General features: G+C 38.4%; 2 protein-coding genes across 3 annotated transcripts in view; one reads left to right on the top strand and one right to left on the bottom strand.

The window, feature by feature from the left end:
- The window catches only part of SYBU (syntabulin), a 104,106-nt gene extending 93,553 nt beyond the window's left edge, over positions 1-10,553 (bottom strand). For both annotated transcript variants that reach the window (XM_074352913.1, XM_074352912.1), the window contains exon 1: positions 10,423-10,553. The gene's annotated coding sequence lies outside the window, so the exon portion shown is untranslated. The remainder of the gene's footprint in view (positions 1-10,422) is intronic.
- The window catches only part of LOC105069665 (uncharacterized), a 56,946-nt gene that overhangs the window by 23,437 nt on the left and 13,743 nt on the right, over positions 1-19,766 (top strand). The window contains exons 2-4 of the mRNA XM_074352580.1: positions 10,266-10,731; positions 11,034-11,233; positions 11,390-11,492. Coding sequence (XP_074208681.1) covers positions 10,266-10,731; positions 11,034-11,228 — 661 coding nt within the window. The 3' untranslated portion in view covers positions 11,229-11,233; positions 11,390-11,492. The remainder of the gene's footprint in view (positions 1-10,265; positions 10,732-11,033; positions 11,234-11,389; positions 11,493-19,766) is intronic.

Consider the following 19,766-nt stretch of genomic DNA (forward strand, 5'->3'; position numbering starts at 1 on the left):
GAAAGACACTTTTCCTCTAATCTGTGACAGCTCCCAACCAGGACAGCATATATAAACTCTCACAGGCTAAAGAAGCATTCAGTGTGTACAACCTCAAAACAACTAGCATCACATTCAAATTAATTTAGTCAAAATGCTTCCAGATCGAGAGCATTATTTCTCAGCTACATTCTAAAGCAAAACCTGCAGCATAAAATGATTGAGTCCTGTATAAACCCTGGATAGAATCTCAGTGAAACTCAGTCACTCACTCAAATGCCCTCTAGTTGGCAATTGTAGAAATGGCTACATGCCACTCTAGTTAGTAGTTCTCTCCTTGTCAACCAGATCGGAGATACTCATGGTGAAGAACATAGGAAGTGATTTTATATGGCTTGATGAAAGGAAAGCTGCATTCTACCAAACTGAAAAATTAGGGTACATTTTTATAAGACATGACTTGAAATTTCTTTGTAAGAATCATAAATCAGGCAGTGTGAATTCTTTGCTTTTTAAATGCTCACTGGAAACTTATATTTTCTCCAGATTCCTTACAACTCTAGAACTAGAAATTTTTTTCTCTAGAAAAATCAGCAACATTTTACAAAATGCAGTTTAGTTAACCATAGCTTCCTTAATATTTTTTGACAAATCTTTGACCCCAAATACACCCCCCAGCAAAACAAATATTCCTCCCTCATCACCACAAGCACACTTACCTATTGGGAATCACTGGCTCCAGCAAATATAAAGAGCTGTATGAAGCTTCAGGTCTGGAGCCAAGAGTTGGAGATGTGCTTAAATGAACCCAAGACTCAGATAGCTGTGGCTACCCTCTACAGGGAAACCAGAGGAATCTGCACTGGTGTGTAGAGCTTCCGGGCACCTCCCTTTGTTCTAAGTAGAATGCTAATGCTAAAAGCGCAGTTTGCATTCCTGCTTGCTCTGGAAACACTGATGCAGTCTGACAAAGATTCCAGCTTAAATATCCTGATGGAGAAAAAAAGTAAGTCCCAGAGACGGGACCTCTGTTGTGTACCAGTAAAACAAGCCTGTACACAGTGAATGTGTACATCTTAGCAGTTGGAAATTTGTGGTCACATTAATGCTGTCTCATCTCCTTTGAAAGACATATTAGAGACATTGAGAAAAGAAATTTTCCACTTCTCCTGAACGTCCATTAAGGAAGTCAAGGATGTGTATCTGAATTTTTTTTTTTTACCTCTTTCTTCTCCCCAGTGTGCAAAATTTTCATTGGCAGATAGAAGCAGGTAGGTAAAAAGAGAAAAAAAATTCCTTAGGGCAGTGAAATAAAGAGCAAGGCATAGCATAATGGGATGAAAAAATGCAATGAAAAAGTTAAGGTCATGAAAAGGAAAAAACCTAACAGTGTAATTTATTCATGTGTTAACATATGTTTTAAAGTATAGGAGAAGTTTAATTTCAAATCATTTTTAATGCTGTTTTTATTATACTGGAGGAATGTAAAGCAAAGGATTACTATCTAACCTCAATTTTTTAAAAAAAGAATTTTAAAATGTTTTATGTGTTCTTGTTGCCAAAATACCAGTCTCTGTACCCTGATAGCCAAATTGAGAGTCAGAGTTTTGGGAGGATAGAAAAGAATAGCTTTATTGCTTTGCCAGGCAAAGGGAGTCACAGCAGGCTAGTGTCTTAAAGACTGTGAGCCCATCTTGGGGTTGGGGTCTTGAGGTTTTATAGAAAAACTGGATGGCACAGAAAAAGTGGTAACAATCAGGGCGTTTTACACGGTGTTACATTCTCTTCACCTTGATAAGAACCTGCTGTTGTTACGGAGGGATTTAGGAGAGGTTGCCCATTTTCTTGAGGTTCAGTCCATGACTTTCTTTCACGACCTCTAGGATGAGTTATTCTAAGAAAAGAGTGCACAGGGAGGGAAGTGTGTCAGTCATAAGATCAGTTTGGCTGGAAGTACAGCTTGAACAACTCAAGAACCATCGTGTTAGTTTTCTACTCTTTCATTCTCTCATCGCTGTTTGTACAGTTGATGAAGTGTATTTTCCTCTCTTTATATGTGAAAATTGGATAACAGATTGCGAAGTTCAATGACTGGGGCCAAAATCTTCAGAGCAAGTGATCAAGCCATCATATCTTTAATTTACAAGTTTCTGTAGATACTAACTGATGAGCACATCGATCATATACCAGTCACCTCATCTAATGCATAACTTTTCATCATTTCAGCAAGGAAAATCAGGTTGCTTTTGCCTTTTCCAATGAAGAGAATGAGCGTTTAGGTATTGCCAGGACATGGAATGTCTTTGGCACTATTGGGTTTCATTCAATTTTCATTTTTAAAGTTTCTTAGCTGGATGTCATAATACAATTTTTATGAATGGCAAGGATTGTGTGTGTTTAATACAACTACTCTACTGAATCTATTTTCCTAGTTGTCTTTTATGGAAAGTGATCAACATCACGACTTTTGAGTTGAGTTCAAGATGGTTGGTAAATTTCCTGGACAAACTTCAGGGACGATTAGTGGTGACAGCTAAATAAAAGACGCTGGATTTAAAAGTTTTGATTTCAAAAATGCAACATAAGTATAAGAAATATTAGATCGGGAAGTAGTCTGAGAAAATGACCTAACAGATTTCTTAATGAAACTTCTGTAAATAAGTTTAATATAATTGTATAAAAAAGAACTGGTCTACACTCCCGGGATGTTTGATATTGGTCTTATTGGGGAAAAAAAGAGTCTTTTTGCCTGGAACATTTTTCCTCAAGACTTTGGCCTGAACCTCATGCCGCAGCTACTTCACTACAAAAAGAAGAGAAAACAGAGCAGCAGCCAGAAAATTATCACTGTTCTATAGCTACCCCCTACCCCAAACATTCTCAACTGGGATCACAGGGTAGAGAGACCTAACTTTTTTTTCCAACTGCATCACTTCTTTCTCTACTTCTTTGTAAGCCCAAAGGATCCCTCGGATCCTGGCTTTTGTGCTTTCTCCTATGAATAAACCTCCCTATTTGCCAGCTACACAGAGGAAGAAAAGCGACTTCTTCACTGACAGCTAGAAAAGGAACGTAGTGAAGGCAAGAAACTGTATATAAACAGGTCAAGAGAAAGATTTCCAAAGAGCTGCAATTTATATGATGACTTGGAATTTACAAAGGCGCTTGAATGCTCAAAAATAGGTTGGGGCTTTGATAAACTAATGATCATGAGCTCAGACTTAGTTCTGAGTTTTGATTCTGCATTACTAACTACTGACTGGGTTACTTAAGAAAGTCATTTTAACTTTCCTCATTTGCAAAAAGAGAATAGTTGTAGTGAAGTGACACAGGTAAGCACTTTAAAAATGCCTCACATTTAATGCACACTAAAATGTTCTTAGTCATTTTTTTTCCCCTTGGTAAGTTAGTGCATTGAGAAAAACAGATAAATGTTCATCAGTTTCTGTAACTTGATAACTGGAGAATGCATGCACCTTCTAAAGAAGGTACTTTAAATCAGTAACATCTGATTGGTACCACAATTCTAGCTCTTTTTGCACTTAATTATTCACTCACATTCTAATTCATTTACCAAATATTTATTGAGCATCTACTATGTGTTAGGATCTGTGTTACACACTAGAGACAAAGCAGTGAAAATGTCAAGCAGATCCAGTCCCTCAAGGAGCTTAAAATTTAATGATATATACTGCTTATGTTATTTTACATGTATAAAATTTTAAGTTTTTGGGGGTTAAAAGCCATATATCCGAATTCTTTGTAATCCTTATAATTATATGTATTAAGTATTTATTGACTTAAATGGTAACTGATAATAAATGTTCTCAATACTTATAACAGGTAATTCAAATATTGGTCCATTATTTGAAGATGCATAGTTTTTCCTGTGGTTTGAAATTGCATGAAGAATGCCCAAAGTGTCTATTGTAATAAAAAGTCAAAGAGAAAGCATTTTTAGGCTTAAGAAAATCCAAAATGCAAGTTTTTGGAAAACAATATAAATTGACAACTTTTAAAATTATTGCAATTGGTGCACTTTAATGAACAAAGGAAGTAAAATGATAAAAATTCCCAAGCTGTACTTAAATAGGTTAAAAACAAATATTTGTCAATTCAGCCATCATTTTGCACACTATTCACATAAACAAACTTGTAATATGCGCAAATTTTCTTGCTATGCTGATTATAAAGTTGAACTATACATTCATTTCTAAGTCAATATTTGTATTCTTCTAAGTCGTTACCTGAAAGAAATACCAACACTTCTCTTTTCTCTGACCCTGTGGTGGGTTTCAGCACCATGGACAAAGCACCAAAAAAAACACTCAGCCTTACGAGTGGTACAGGAAACAGTCCCCTTAAGTTAAAATGTAATAACTTCATGGTAGCCATCTTCCATTTTAATATGTTTTAAGGACCAAATGAATACTAAAGAACGTTCAGCTGGATAATACAAAGTTTACACTTCCAAACCCCTTCTATCTTACGGAAAAACATAATGGCCCTTTTAAAGACATGCATCACTGTGTGATAAATGCATTTAAGTGTCATTAGGTTTAATGGCTCCTACTCACTCAGACTATTATACCATACCTTTTAAAGCTAATTTAATGTGTATTAATGGTGTGAAATTGATGAAATTATGAATTGAGTTTCCCTGGGCACAGGTTAAACCCAGGAAGAAGGGAGAGGACAGGTTAATATTACTTTCTACTCCATTCTTCATTTGTACTACAATAGATGTCAGCTCTGCCCTTGGGAAGTAAATGCTCAGTGTTAGTAAGTTGAACTTAAATTGATTTTTATGGTTTTAAACTCAGGTAACTGTCTGTGGTTGGGTCACCAAAGGTTTGCAGTTTTCTTCAGGGAATAGAAAATATGTGCACTTCTGAGACTAAATTCATATTTTATTCCCTAGTTTCAGAGAAACAGATAACTTGTCACTTCTTTCCCTTCCTGTATTCATCTTACAGATTCAACTGAGAGGGGTCACTCAGGATATTCTTTTTTTGTAATCTCTCCCTCACATCATCACCATGTATCAGACAAAACAGTGGTGTTTAATCAATTTTAAATTGGATCTAAATATTATGATAATACATATTATTACTATCATGTGAAAAATTGAAATATTCAAGGTTCTGCTCTCAGGAACATTTGATACAGCAAAACTTTGGTTCATAGTAACAGGAAGACTGGAATCTAATTTTGAACTGTGACTTGTGAAAATATTAAGAATGAGAGAACTACTCACTTTAATTATGTTTGAAGGGAGAAGAGAAATTAAAGTGTACACCCACTGCTTGTTGTGGTTCATTTAATATTGCTGGATGACTAAGAGATGGCAGAACTGTGTAGCTACTCTTCTGCTTTTCCTTCAAGTCAAATGATGTCCAATCTAAAAAGCATAGAATAAAACTTTGTAAAGGATACTAAAGCTCAGGCTACCAGCTTTTTTTAAGGCATTTAGTTGATTTGACAAACTACGTCCTAAGCTTTCTAAACTCATCTTTTACAAATAGAATTATGATAACACTGTCAACACTGTTATCTGAAGATGAAGGGAGATGCCGAGAGGATAGCAATCCAGAAATGAAGCATATAGTTTTGATTTTCAAAAATTAGAGAGAAGGAAGAGTCTCTAAAACACTGGTGAGGTCAAAATAAAATATTAGGCAATTTTCTGACACAACTTAACAAAAAGATGGCTTCTGAGTACTTGAAAAAAAAGTAATATTCGGAGAACAGCTTGGTCTCCAAAGCATAATATAATTTAGTAAGCCTAGTTTTTCAGTTTGGTCTTGGTTTTTTTTAGGATAGGGTTAAGACTAGTAAATCTGAGACATGGTCAGGACAGAAGTCACAAACTCAGAAGTTTACTTAGCCAGCCAATGAACACAAATGAGCTACATGGCCCAGTGTACTACCAAATGGGATGGTAATGGGCACTGTGAATAGAAAAGATTGTGCCCCAGCTGCCTCTCTCAGCTCTAAATGATATTATTTTCCCAGAAAAGCCAGAAATCAGGATTTTTATGTGAATCATCATTTTTTAAAAAAATTTAACTGCAACTTTTTATTAATGAATATTTTTTCTGATTTTTAAAACAAAACAAAATACATCTGCAGAATGCATCTGACCCTTAGGCTGCCAGCTTGGGACACGTGGCAAAGCATACGGACCTTGTGGAGTCATCTGAAAGGGTTTCATATACCATTATCGAGAATTTCTGGTTGGGTGACAATACAGACATTACATTTAGATGAGTTCAAATTTAATCTCAATATAAGGAAAATTGGATCTTCCCAGTGATGGCATGAGCAGTCCTTATACTAGAAGCACTCATTTTAACCATAATTTGGCAATTCCAAAGGCCATATGGAAAAGCAACCTAGAGCTGAATTTTAAATTTAATGTTAATATTTTCTCATAAATATGAATACACAGACACAGACACACACACACACATCTTCTTTTATTCGCTCATTCATTTAAAAATATTAATTTAAAACCTACTATTGCCAAGCACTGTTCTAGGTGCTGTCAGTGCAATAGGAACAAAAATGTCTGTTCTTACGGAGTTTGCAATCTATTTTTGTCCTGTTTGGATATTAAGTTACATGGGCACTCTATGAATGTGTCTTTTTGTGTGCTAACTTCATTCTGGAGTTTTCCTCCAAAATTCAGCATAGGACATGAAATTATTGTAAGCGAAAAACACATTACACTGTAACAAATGGGTGTTGTTAGCTAAAAAGTTCTATATTAATTTAAATTTTCTTTCTAAAATATTTATTATTATGCACCTGTCATTCTGCTAGGGCAAAATGCTAAACTAGATGGGATATAGAGTCAACAGGTACAGCCTGAGATATACGATCACACTCCTAATGCACCAACATTTTACAAACTTTGGTAACTGAGCAGCCCAAACATCCTACCTTCTCTTTGATCAGCCTTCCATAAACTAAACAAATTAGAGAAGAGGATGAAATCATCTGACACCTGGCAGTTGTCATTCCAACATCAGTATCACTCTTCCTAAGGAAAAACATCTTATCTTTGTTTTTAAATCTCATCATGCTTTGGCAAACTGCAATTCCCAAATGAGGTGGCAAACATGGTGCAGTCTAGGAGAGACCTATGAATGAGTCTATTCTAATACAATTTCTGGCTTTTCTACCCATATTGGTGAAGGGGTAAGAAAAATGATCTTTAAAAAATTATCACGTATTCAAAATAATCCCATCTGATTTTGTAGATAATTTGAATTTTTTTTTAAAAAAAATGAAGGGTCAGAAATCAGTTGGGGATTTAAGTTGTGACTGACTATTTCTCCTTCTGTTAACTCAGTCACAGAACCACTATTCTTTCCCCTCGCATCTGGATCTTGCTGGTTGGTAGGTTTAGGAAGATATTTTTCAGTTGTCCAAGAGGCATGCCTATGTTTCTTGAGAAGCAAAGTTAAGAACAAGGCAATAGATCATTTTAATGCTTGAAAATAAATTATTTAAATTAAAAAATTACGGCCCTGAAGAATGCGTTGTAGCCCACATATTGTTATAGGAAAATGTTTTCTTTTTTTTTTTTTTTCTTTCTGATGAGTGAACATTCTCACTGAAGTTTAATGGTCAGAAACTTAATACAAATATAATACCTAACCGAATGAAACAACATAAACGATTCATTTTAGAACCAGCAGAGGCACAAAGAGTTAAAGTTCCTTAAAAGTATTTTTTAGGAATGCATTGTAATAATGCTGTTATGGTCCTTCCATACTTACATACCTATCTTTTTTCATATCGCTTTTAAAAATTCACTTTGAGAATGCCAAGATTTACTCATCCGTGGATTTTTTCAAAGGGATTTCTACACCAAACCAAAGGCCATCCAGTTTAAGAAAAACAAGTTAACATACTCTGAGAAGAGAGACAGAAAAAGCCCACACACAGACGACTTGGTGATTAAGCCTGGGAGACAATTTGAATAATCACTGTCATAAATTATAGAAATAAAAACCAAATATAGCTTCTAGTTTCTACAGAGCTAAATATACTTACTGAGATGCTCCACTCTGAGAAAGAATTGAGGTAATTTTGGGAATATTTTATAATTTAAAAAGCTTAATGGAAATTGGTTTTTTCCTAAGGAATGATAGGTCATTTCTCCAATGGCTGCAGGACATGGGGTGACCTAGATTTCTCCCATTGCACCACTGATCATAAGCTGCTGTGCGGAGCTGGGCTTGCCTCCCTCACCACTGCCTGGAGCACCTCCCAAAGGCTGCCATTGTCCAGCATCAAGTGTTGTGATGATTTTAGGTGGATAAGCCTCTTTTGAAGTCATATTTTTATTTTTACATATCTTGAGAAATGTAACTAACATCTAAACCTGGTATATCATGGCTATTATTCCTTAGATGGAGGCTAAATAAAAAAAAAGTGTGATAATTAAAATAATATTAAGTAAAGAATATTACAATTTGTATTTAGAAATGATAAACATGGTCAAGGATACTAGAGTAACTGAAGTTCTGGAAATAGTGCCATCTCCTGTGGAGAAGGATGCTTTGGAATTTGATGTCCTTACAAAATGACTTTTTAAAAAGCTTTTTATTTTGAAATAATGATAGATTCATAGGAAGTTGCAAGGATAGTACAGAGAAGTCCCATATAGCTTTCACTCCCTTTCCCTCAATGATTATATTTTACATAACTATAGCGTAATATCAAAAATAGGAAACTGACATTAGCGTAGTGTGTGTACAGCTCTATGACATTCTATCTCATATGCAGATTCACATAACCATCATCACAATCAAGATACACAGTCTTTCAATCATCACAAAGATCTCCCTCATGCTACCTTTCTATAGTCACAGACCCCTTCACCCCATCTCTAAGCCCTGCCAATCAGGCCAATTGTAAGATTACCCTTTTATGCTTATCTCTTACACACTTTAACTAAAATGTGAGAAAACCACTGGACTGGGTATTAGGAGGTCGCTGGTTTTAAGTCTGCCAGGGGCTAATTCATGCTCTTGGGCTAACTCTCTACCAGCCTCAGTAGCTCAGCTATAAAAACAAAAATTTGGACTTCTTTTTTTCAGGGCACCAGCATTTAAGAACTCATACAATAATCTGATCTCAATTTTGATACCACTTTAAAGATTGCATGTAAACCAAGTTAATAAAATTTAATTTAAATATGTGAAGATCATCATGGATTGAACAGTGTGTTTTAAATGTATTCTGCATTAAAATAATGTCAGTGTCACATAACTTAAGAAAACAAAAGCTGCATTAGGATCATGTATTGCTGCTCTAAAATCTGAAGCAAGTAAAAAACATGATTTCACTTGGACGCATCTATCAAGGGGACATGTGCAGCTGTCCTCCCAAATGTACATGTAGAGAAAACTTGTCACTCTGATTACCTGACTTCCTTTGCCCCCAAAGACACCTTTTGAGAAGGAAGAAGTGAACATCCCTAAAATGTGCCTGGCCGAGTATCTGAGCTGGTAGTGCTGCAGTAGAAGCTTTACATTGAAGATTCTGAAGAATCTTCCTTTTCTGAGAAGGAAGATTCAGACACTGGAGCTGCTCTTTGCTTCTGCTGCCCAAGGTCTGGGGTCAGGAACAGAGGACCTGCCAGGAACCTAGCAGTGAAGTTTCCTGCTTTCCTTGATGTCACTACTTGCTCAACACTGGAGAACAAGTGGAAAACAACAGGAAAGCAGTTTGCCAGAAGTAACTCCTTCCATTTAAAGCTTTAAGAGCCTCTTTCCAGGCACCAATATAACCTACAGATCTCTTCCTCTCTACAATTCTCTCTTACTTTAAGTCATCCAGCATAGGATGCCACTCCGCATAAGGATGTTTTGAGCTCATTGACTGAGCCCTTCCAACGTATTGATGAAAAGTGGGCCCTCCCGCCTCACCTCAAATAATCAGACAAAAAAATCCCTAAGGCAGCAGAAACTTGAAAAGTGTCCTCTGGGGACTCTGGACCATCCATCCCTTTGGAGAGATCTACCGAGGCTTTCTTTCTGGATACCATTAATTCTTTACGGAACCTTCTTTATTAAAAGGCACCATTTCTGTCACCAATCCCGAGGACAATTACTAAAGGGAGACCCAAAACCGACGGCCTGGTCAACCTTGCCTGTTGCAACGAGGAGTGCAGCCCAACCATCTCAATAACCAGTGAAATAGGGACACTGCCCCCTCAGCCTCCCTCTGCTGAGAGTCCCCAATTTCCGCAACCTTCTGTTTGTCCCCAGGCACTATGGAAACCCGCCCCCCTGCCCCTACTGGCACTGGAAGGGGCGGTCCGAGGGTTCCAAGACCCCAGCCGGGCCCTCATTGAACCAGAGGATCAGTCGCCGTCCAGTGCCCGCGGGCACTGCCCGCAGAGCCCGTACAGATGCCCGCTCTTACCCTTTCTCTCCCAGAAGGGCCCCATCGCGCTGTCCTGGAGGAGGCATCCACGCGCGCCCGGGAGGCCGGGGCCCCCCTGGGCCGGCGTCGGGTGCGGAAGGGACCCGGCGCCGCCGCGGGTGTGCGCTCAGGCTCCGGGAGCCTGGCCTGGCCCGCTCCTTCCGCGCCAGCCCGGGCCGGACACGTGGTGCCTTCGCCGCTCGCGCGCTCGGGTCCGGGCGGCGGCCCCTCGGCCTCTGCAGCCGCCCGGGAGCGGCCGCGGCTGCAAACCGAGTGGGAAGAAGGGCAGGGACCAAAAGGCCGGCACCGGTAGGTGGGGCGCGGCGACGCGCTCCTACTCCGGGGACTTCCGACCTGCAGGCTTGGTCCCAGTCGCCAGGGCCCCAGCCGCCTGCGCTGCGGGCTCGGTTTCCGAAGCCGCTCGGGGTGGGGGCGGCGCACTGCAGAGGCTCGGGTTTCCCGCCTGCGGAGGGAGCCCGGCTTAAGGGCGGGAAGGTCAGCGTTTCACGACCTCCTTCTCAAGCCCGCGCGAATCCCAGGGGCTGCTGGGGTCGGAGTCCGCCTCGCGGTCTTCACTCACCCGCGTTAACCAATACCCTGTCCCCGCGCAGGAGATGCAAACCACTGAAAACCGCAGCGCGAACCGGAGGTGCACTTCAGAACAGCCTCTCCCTGAGAAAATCCCTCTCGTGGCCACAGCCTGTCTGAGGCAGCTAACGAAACACTGCCCCAAACTCCAGGCCAAGACTTACCTTCAGCCACAAGCTCTTCCTGACTTCTCCAGTGACCTTGGGCGCCTCATCTAAACAAGGTGTCTCTGTCAGAATTTTCTGGTCCCAGGGATAAACGTGGGCCTTCACTTTCTAACTCTTAGGGGATAATAGCGATTGGGCTTACAAAACAAATTACCCCAGACTTCTTTAATTAGCAAGTGCAATATAGGTAATACTTTGCATATTGATTTTAGGTAAGGCTGAAGGAAACCTCAACACTAGGAAGAAAACGGTTCGAATTCGTGAGTCCAAATGCAAAACGAATACATCAGCCCCACGACCTGCTTTTCTGGGAAGGTAGGTTTTTGAATTGGTGGGAAGGTACTTTCTTCCCTCAGAATTGCCAGGAGCCCCAGGTAGCCCCTTCAAGAACTTCCAGCCTTACTTAGAGCTTCATGGTGGAACTGGTGGCCTCCTTCTGGCCAATCGTAGCTAAGGGTCAAAGGGCAGCCGCCGCAGTCAGGCTAAAGGCTCTTCCAAGTGAGTTTCTTGTTCTGTTGTTTGCTTAGCCTTAGATTAATCTTTATTTTTACTCCTAAAGGGAGCTTTCTGTACAGAAGACTGCTTCTGGAGAATGCCTGCAGCATCCCTGCCCTACCTGGACCCCCCCACCCCCACCCCTTCCTCTGGCTCCTCTTCTCCCCATATTCAGGAGAGCTTAGCCCACACGGTCAGCATGAAGTACAACGGACTTCTATTTATGGGGGAAGAACTTTGCAGTGTAGAATATATAGTTGAAACCCACCAGTCTCACATTATTTAATTTGGCACATGTTAAATATATGAAACATTTTATTCTATTGTCGGAGGTCATTTTCCTCTGGTCATCCCTTCTCCTACTTCTCAGAGAATGTTTTGCCTGTGTTCTCTTCTAGGAGTTTTATGGTGTTGTCTTATATTTAAGTCTTTAAGCCACTTTGAGTTTATTTTTGTGTGTCGTGTAAGGGAGTGTCCTAACTTCATTAATTTATACATGGCTGTCCAGCTTTCCCAGCACCACTTAACAAGGAGACTGTCTTTTCTCCATTGTGCATTCTTGCTTCTTTTGTCGAAGATTAATTGACCATAGGTGTTACATCATCTAATGTAGTTACTACATTTTCCTTAAGAAGTGGTCACATTTTACTGATGAAGAAAAGGAGGTCAATGACTTATTTACAGTAACAAAGCTAGTAAATGGTGGAGAGAGGATTTGAACCCAAATATTTCTGATTATTCTGTGCTCCTATTCACTGCTGGGGCTTTCTGGAGGCAATGCCTCTATTCAGAAGAACAGTCAAGTGAAAGAAATATTAGATGCTACTGCAGGATGGACAAGGAGTGGATTTAGTCAACTTTTGTCACTCAACTCAAACATACCAGTAACTTTCTCTTTTCTGACAGAAAGTAATCAAAACCCTTGATACACCAGAAATGGACACATTGTAACTGACTATATTTCAATTTAAAAAAAAAAAACTCTTGAGAAGTCTGGAAAACTGTGTTAGGCTCCCTTTAAACCACATATATGATGATGAATATCTATTAAATGTATTTTGGAGAAAGATTATTTATTATAATTCCTGAGTCTACATTTTGGCTATGAAAATATTTAGAGTATTAGCCAAGCCAACAACTTTTATTCATAACAGATTGGTTTAACGAAATGAGATGCATGGTGAATTTGAACAACTCATATACCTTTTCCGTGCCTGTAGTTCTTTATCTGTTGAACAGAAATAGTAAATAAAATGCTCCAGGAGTTTGAGGTGTCAAAGGAAATACTGGAGGAGGGAAAGGTATATCCCAGTAGTTAGAGTGCTTACTTAGCATGCATGAAGTCCTGGGTTCAATCCCCAGTACATTAAAATAACTAACTAACTAAATAAATAAATAAACCTAACTACCCCCCCCAAAAAAGGGAAATAATGGAAACAAAAGTGCTTTGTGAACTATGATTACATACACATTCTTGTACATGACATTAAAAAAAGAGTTAAATGGAAATCACATAGTGAATTGAGTAGAAAAGGAATATTTTATAATTAAAGTAAGCTTTGACCAGAGTTATGAAGTTTTAGCATAAATGGAAAATTTATAGATTATTTAATTGCCCCTATTTTGTAAATGAAGAAACAAATGCCCAGAGAAAGTAAATTGTCTACAGTCACATCACATCCTTTAAATATTGTTGAAAATTCTAAAATAAGAAACAGGACTAGGCAGAATCAGTCAATAAAATATTTATACTATATATCAGGCACTGCTTTAGATGCTGGGAATATAATGGTAAATGAAAGTTTGCTTTTTTGCCATGCAAAATCTGATATTCTAATAGAGTCAGAGAAAAGATGTGTGACAAACAAGATCATTTCAGACACTGATAAGTGTTTTAAAGTAGTTAAAATAGGCAACATAGTGATGATTGCAAAGTTTCTGATCTGAATAACTGAGTAGATGGGGGTACAATTTACTTTGATGGAACAAGATGTGATTGTGATGGTTGGGATGGGAGTGGGAGAAATGACTAGTTTGTTTCGGTCATATGAAATGTCAAATAATAATTAGGCATCGAAATGGAGCTATGGAGTGGAAGTGAAGCTCAGAGGCTGGAGATAATCATCTGAGAGTCTTCATCACATAGACAGCTTCAAAAGCCACAGAGTTTTTTTTCTTTTAACAAGTGGATAACTTGTTCTTAAATGTAAAGGGTTTTCTTTGGTTGGGTTGCTGTGTAAGCAGGGTGGTTCAAACATGACTTAGCTTGTCCCCATGAACCAAAGCCACCCGAGGATGCTCAGCGATAGTCTAGCAGACCATCACCGTAGCAACAGTGTCCTGTCAAAGGGGACAGGGAATCTTTTCTAATTTTGAGGCTTCAGTCGTGTCTGCCATGTAGAATGAAGGTGTTCATGACCACACTATTATTTCTTTTATTAAGGCCCAAATGTGTGCCTCAAAGGTGTTTCAATAACTGTTGTGATGCGAAGTGGCTCCTCTGCTGAAATGGGTTTTCACTAGTGCATTTTGTCCAAATAACTCCAACTTCTGGTAACAATGGACTTAGGTAACAATGGCTTCATATTTCTGTATTTAAGATGTATGTGTAAAGCCATCATTCAATTTAGATTTTCTTATCAAAATTATCTTGAGAGACTATTTTTGTGTCTCTTTTAATTTTTGTGTGTTTTAGAAAGTTAATCTTTCATTGCGTTCACAATAATCTTTATTTAGTGCTCTGGGAGCACTCTGCTATAATGTGCCAAAGTAAGTTGTTCTTAGGTAAAAATTATTTTAATTTAGAGAAAGAAAATAAGATAATTTTTTAACACCAAATCCTGGAAAAGACAAAATAAATTTGATGTAAACATTTGGAACTGTATCTGATCCCCCCAAAAGGAGCTCCCCTGTATTTTCAGGCCTGGGTCTAAACCAGTTTTTTTTGTGTGTGTTTTTGTTTTTAATAGACTTTATTCTTTTAGAGCAGTTTCAGGTTCACAACAGAATTGAGCAGAAAATACAGAGTTCGCTAAACCGGTTTATTTTTAACCAGAACTCTTATTTGACCTTGCGTGGATAATTGCATGGCTGAATTCATATGTGCTATTTGGTTTTCCATTTCATCTTGTCTGCTGCATATCCTTGGATATATTATTTAAAATGACTTAAAGTCAGAGAAAATTATATCTTGGATAAAATCCAAACATTTTAGCATGGCCTTTCATTAGAGGGCCCCTGTCTATCTCTCTGGCTTCAACTTTCCGTTCTTCCTAACCTCACAACATATGCTCCAGCCTTATTGAATTACTTCCAAATCCTCAAATGTGCCACGTCCTCTTCACTGTCTTGTCCTTGAACATGCTGTTCATTCACAGTGGATTACATTCTTCCCTAACTAGTGCCTGTGAGTTCTTTAAAGCTTTACATTGGGAAGTCTTCCCTGACACCCTGATGTTAACTGTATCATGGGACTGAATACATCACATTGTAATAATTCCACCTTTGGTGCTCCTGCTAGACAAGAAGATCCTTGGAGACGCTGTCTGTGTCCTGATATGCCTCGTGCTTAGCACAGGGGTTGAGAGTTGAAGGCTTTCAGGAATTGTTATTTGGTTGAATGAATGAATGAATGAAATTACTCTCCATGTCCCATTTTTCATTTTAAATCATATTACTCTGACATATTTTGTCATGTGTCATAGTTTCTTGAATATAAATTTATTTTAGTAATATTTAATATTAGTCTTGTTTCTCAGTGTTTTGGCATCTTTGTAGTGGTCTGGTATTATTGATCAGAGATCTTGTGCTATTCCTGCTTCCATAAGCTTCACCTCCTCCATTTTCATGCATTTACTTGCTTCCACCTTCAGGCCTCGATTGGTTCCTGTGGCACCAAGAAGTATATGAGAAGCTTCCTGCCAGGGACTGAAGATTGCCTTGGAATCAATAGGACTTTGTTGTTTATCTATTTTATATACAGTAATTTGCATCTACTAATCCCAAACTCCTAATTTATCCCTCCCCCTTCCCCTTTCCCCTTTGGTAACCGTAAGTTTGTTTTCTATGTCTGAGTCTGTTTCTGTTCTGTAAATTAGTTCATTTGTATTATATTTTAGATTCCACATATAAGTGAGATCGTATATTTGTCTTTCTCTTTCTGACTTACTTCACATAGCATGATCATCTCTAGGTCCATCCATGTTGCTGCAAATGGCATTATTTCATTCTCTTTTGTGGCTGAGTAATTTGTATATATTTATACACCACATCTTCTTTATCCATTCATCTGTTGGTGGACATGTAGGTTGTTTCCATGTCTTGACTATTGTAAATAGTGCTGCTGTGAACATTGGGGTGCATATATCTTTATGAATTAGAGTTTTCATCTTTTCTGGGTATATGCCCAGGAGTGGGATTGCTGGATCATATGGTAAGTCTATTTTTAGATTTTTAAGGAATCTCCATAATGTCATACTGTTTTCCATAGTGGCTACACCATCTTACATTCCTACCAACAGTGTAGAAGGGTTTTCTTTTCTCCACACCCTCTTTAGTATTTATTATTTGCAGATGTTTTGATGATGGCCTCTGACCAGTGTGAGGTGATACTTTATTGTAGTTTTGATTTGCACTTCTCTAATAATTAACGATGTTGAGCATCTTTTCAAGTGTCTATTGGCCATCTGTATGTCTTCTTTGGAAAGATGTCTATTTAGGTCTTCTGCTCATTTTTTGATTAGGTTGTTTGGTTTTTTTGTTATTGAGTTGTATGAGTTGTTTGTGTATTTTGGAAATTAAACTCGTGTCTTCTGCATCCTTTGCAAATATTTTCTCCCATTCTTTTGTTTAAATTAGATTGTCTTTTGTTTTGTTTATTGTTTCCTTTGTTGTGCAAAAGCTTTTAAGTTTTATTATGTCCCATTTGTTTATTTTTTCTTTTATTTCTTTAGCCTTGGGAGACTGACCTAAGAAAACATTGCTGTGATTTATGTCAGAGAATGTTTTGCCTGTGTTCTGTTCTAAGAGTTTTATGGTGTAATATCTTATATTCACATCTTCAAGCCATTTTGAGTAAATTTTTATGTATAGGATGAGGGAGTGTTCTAACTTCATTGATTTACATGTGGTTGTCCAGCTTTCCCAACACCATTTTCTGAAGAGACCATCTTTTCTCCATTGTATATTCTTTGTCGAAGATTAATTAACCATAAGTCTGTAGGTTTATTTCTGGGCTCTCTATTCTGTTCCATTGACCCATATGTCTGTTTCTGTGCCAACACCATGCTGTTTTGATTACCGTAGCCCTGTAATATTGTCTGAAGTCTGGGAGGGTTATGCATCCAGTTTTGTTCTTTTTCCTCAGCATTGCTCTGACAATTCTGGGTCTTTTATGATTCCATATAAATTTTAGGATTATTATTTCTAGTTCTGTGAAAAATGTCATGGGTAATTTGATAGGGATCACATTAAATCTGTAGATTGCTTTGGGTAGTATGGCTGTTTTAACAATATTAATCCTTCCAAGAGTATGGGATATCTTTCCATTTCTTTGAATCACTGTGATTTTCCTTTACCAGTGTTTTGTAGTTCTCAGTATATAAATCTTTCACCTCCCTAGTTTATTCCTAAGTATTTTTTGGTGTGATTTTAAAAGGGATAATTTTTTACTTTCCCTTTCTATTCATTGTTAGTGTAAAGAAATGCAACAACTACTTAAATATTCTTAATTGTGGCTGTGCATAAAAATTATCTGTGGAACCTAAAGTACATGCAAGTGCTTAGGGCCCCCCAGAGAGCCACTGAGTCAGAATCTTGAGGTGGGGCCTCAACACATGTATTTTCAGAAGTTTCATGATTCACTTCGGTGGACAACATGGGTTGAAATTGAGCAGAACTGCTGCACTAATGACTACCCTAAATGTTAGACATTAGATATGACAACGAGTATCTCAAATGTTAGAGGACTAACAGAAGCCGCCAGTATTCATTGCTAACTGCATGTATCTAGTTTCTTAATTAATTACCCTTCAAGTCAACACTATGGGCCAGGTACTGTACATATAGAGGATGATTAAACTTCAGCCGAGAGAGATTAAGTTACTGGACCAACGTACATTGCTAGGAACAGGAATTTAAACCCAAGTCTTCTTTATGCTTAAACATTGTGCTGTATGGCATACTATAGCTCACTGATCATGTCATCATGAACAGTATATCGTAGCTATTATTTAATCCATCACTTTCCTACTAGAATTAGTACGTTCAAAAGAATTCTGATTATCTTACTATTCTGCTTAGGGATTCCTACAGTCACCTCATTGCCATCAAGAAAAAGTAAATTTCCCTTGTTATGGTGTTAAAATATCTTTCACAGTCTGTCTTCCAGCTCCTTCTTCAATTCTGTCTTCCCTATCATTTCCTCTGTATATTAGTTATGCTGAGTTTCCCACCATTTTTGTAACACACAAACTCCAAAACAATGAAATGTCTTTGTTTTGGGATCTGAGAGTCACGTGAGGAGCACATCAGTTCTGCTTTCCAGATTCTGAAGCAACTGAAGAAGAATTATAGGAAGCAAGGATTTAGATATCAACCTTATTACAAATACAGTAGAATTGGAAGAGGCACCTTGGGTCCAATGTCCTCCAGAGCTGAGCTTACACACCTGGTCCCGAAGGAGCAGCTGGATAAGTGTAGGCTTCCCACAGGGGCAGGGAGAGCTTGGGGTCGTCATGTCTTGGAGGAGTACTCTTGCTGACTGTGGGGAGTGAGCACGTGAACTGAGGCTTCACCTGTTACTGAGATGCTCCCCAAACCCATCGGTCCCACCAACCATGGTTGCAATACCATATAGTGGGCGAGAAATTAAAGGAATTGCTCCCCAAATCCCTGAGAGGATTGAAGCCCCTTGTTCATGTTCTGAAATTGGAACTTGGAAAGAGAGAGTGGATGCCTCTCTCTATACTTTGTTTTTAATTTTTCTTCAGCTTTATTGGGGTAGAATTGACAAAAATTGTATATATTTAAGGTGTACAACATGATGGTTTCATATAAATATACATTGTGAAATGATCACCACCGGCAAACTAATTAACACTCATTACCTCACAGAGTTACCTATTATCTTTTTCTTTTTGTTCCCCCATCCCCTTCCCTTCTGGCAACCCGTTTGTTCTTTGTGTCTATAACTGTTTCTTTTTTTACTATGTTTCTTCATTTGTTTTGTATTTTAGATTCCACATATGGGTTAAATTATATGGTATTTGGGAATTTGTCTTTCTCTGACTTATTTCACTTAGTGTAATACCCTCAAGGTCCATCCACGTTAAGTGGCAAGATTTCATTCTTTCTCTATGATTGAACAATATTCCATACCACATCTTCTTTATCTGTTCACCTGTTGACGGACACTTAGGTTGCGTCCATGTCTTGGCTGTTGTAAATAATCCTGAAATGAACATAGGGGTGCATGTATCTTTTTGAAGTAATGTTTTCGTTTTCTTCAGATATATACCCAGGAGTGAAATTACTGGATCATACGGTAGTTCTATTTTTAGTTTTTAAAGAAATCTTACTGTTTTCCACAGTGCCTGCACCAATTTACATTCCCACCAACAGTGCTTGAGGGTTCCCTTTTCTCCACATCCTCACCAACACTTGTTGTTTGTGGTCTTCTTGATAATAGCCATTCTGATGGGTGTGAGATGATATCTCACTGTGGTTTTGATTTGCATTTCCCCCCTATACTTGTCATACAGTTTTCGCTGCCTTGAATAGCCTTCCTATGCCTTCACCATCAGTTCAAATATTGCTTCTTTGAAATCCTTCTGATTTTTATAACACAGAGCATGTGGCTCCCTCTTTACCCTTAGCATTCAGTCCATGTCTCTTTTATGATACATGTGTCCCATGGTGTGTACATACTTAGGCCTCTTTCTTCCAAGGACTGTGAGCATCTCTGAGGCAAGTACCTTGTCTCATTCAATCTTGTAACTTCCAGTGCTAAGCACAGTGCCTGGAACATTGTGTTCACTCCTCACAGGATTTAGGGGTGCTCCTTCAAAGTATGATGGCTTGAAGCTGCCCAGCCCC

The sequence above is a fragment of the Camelus bactrianus genome, chromosome 25 (genome assembly GCF_048773025.1).
Source record: "Camelus bactrianus isolate YW-2024 breed Bactrian camel chromosome 25, ASM4877302v1, whole genome shotgun sequence".
NCBI lineage: Eukaryota > Metazoa > Chordata > Mammalia > Artiodactyla > Camelidae > Camelus > Camelus bactrianus.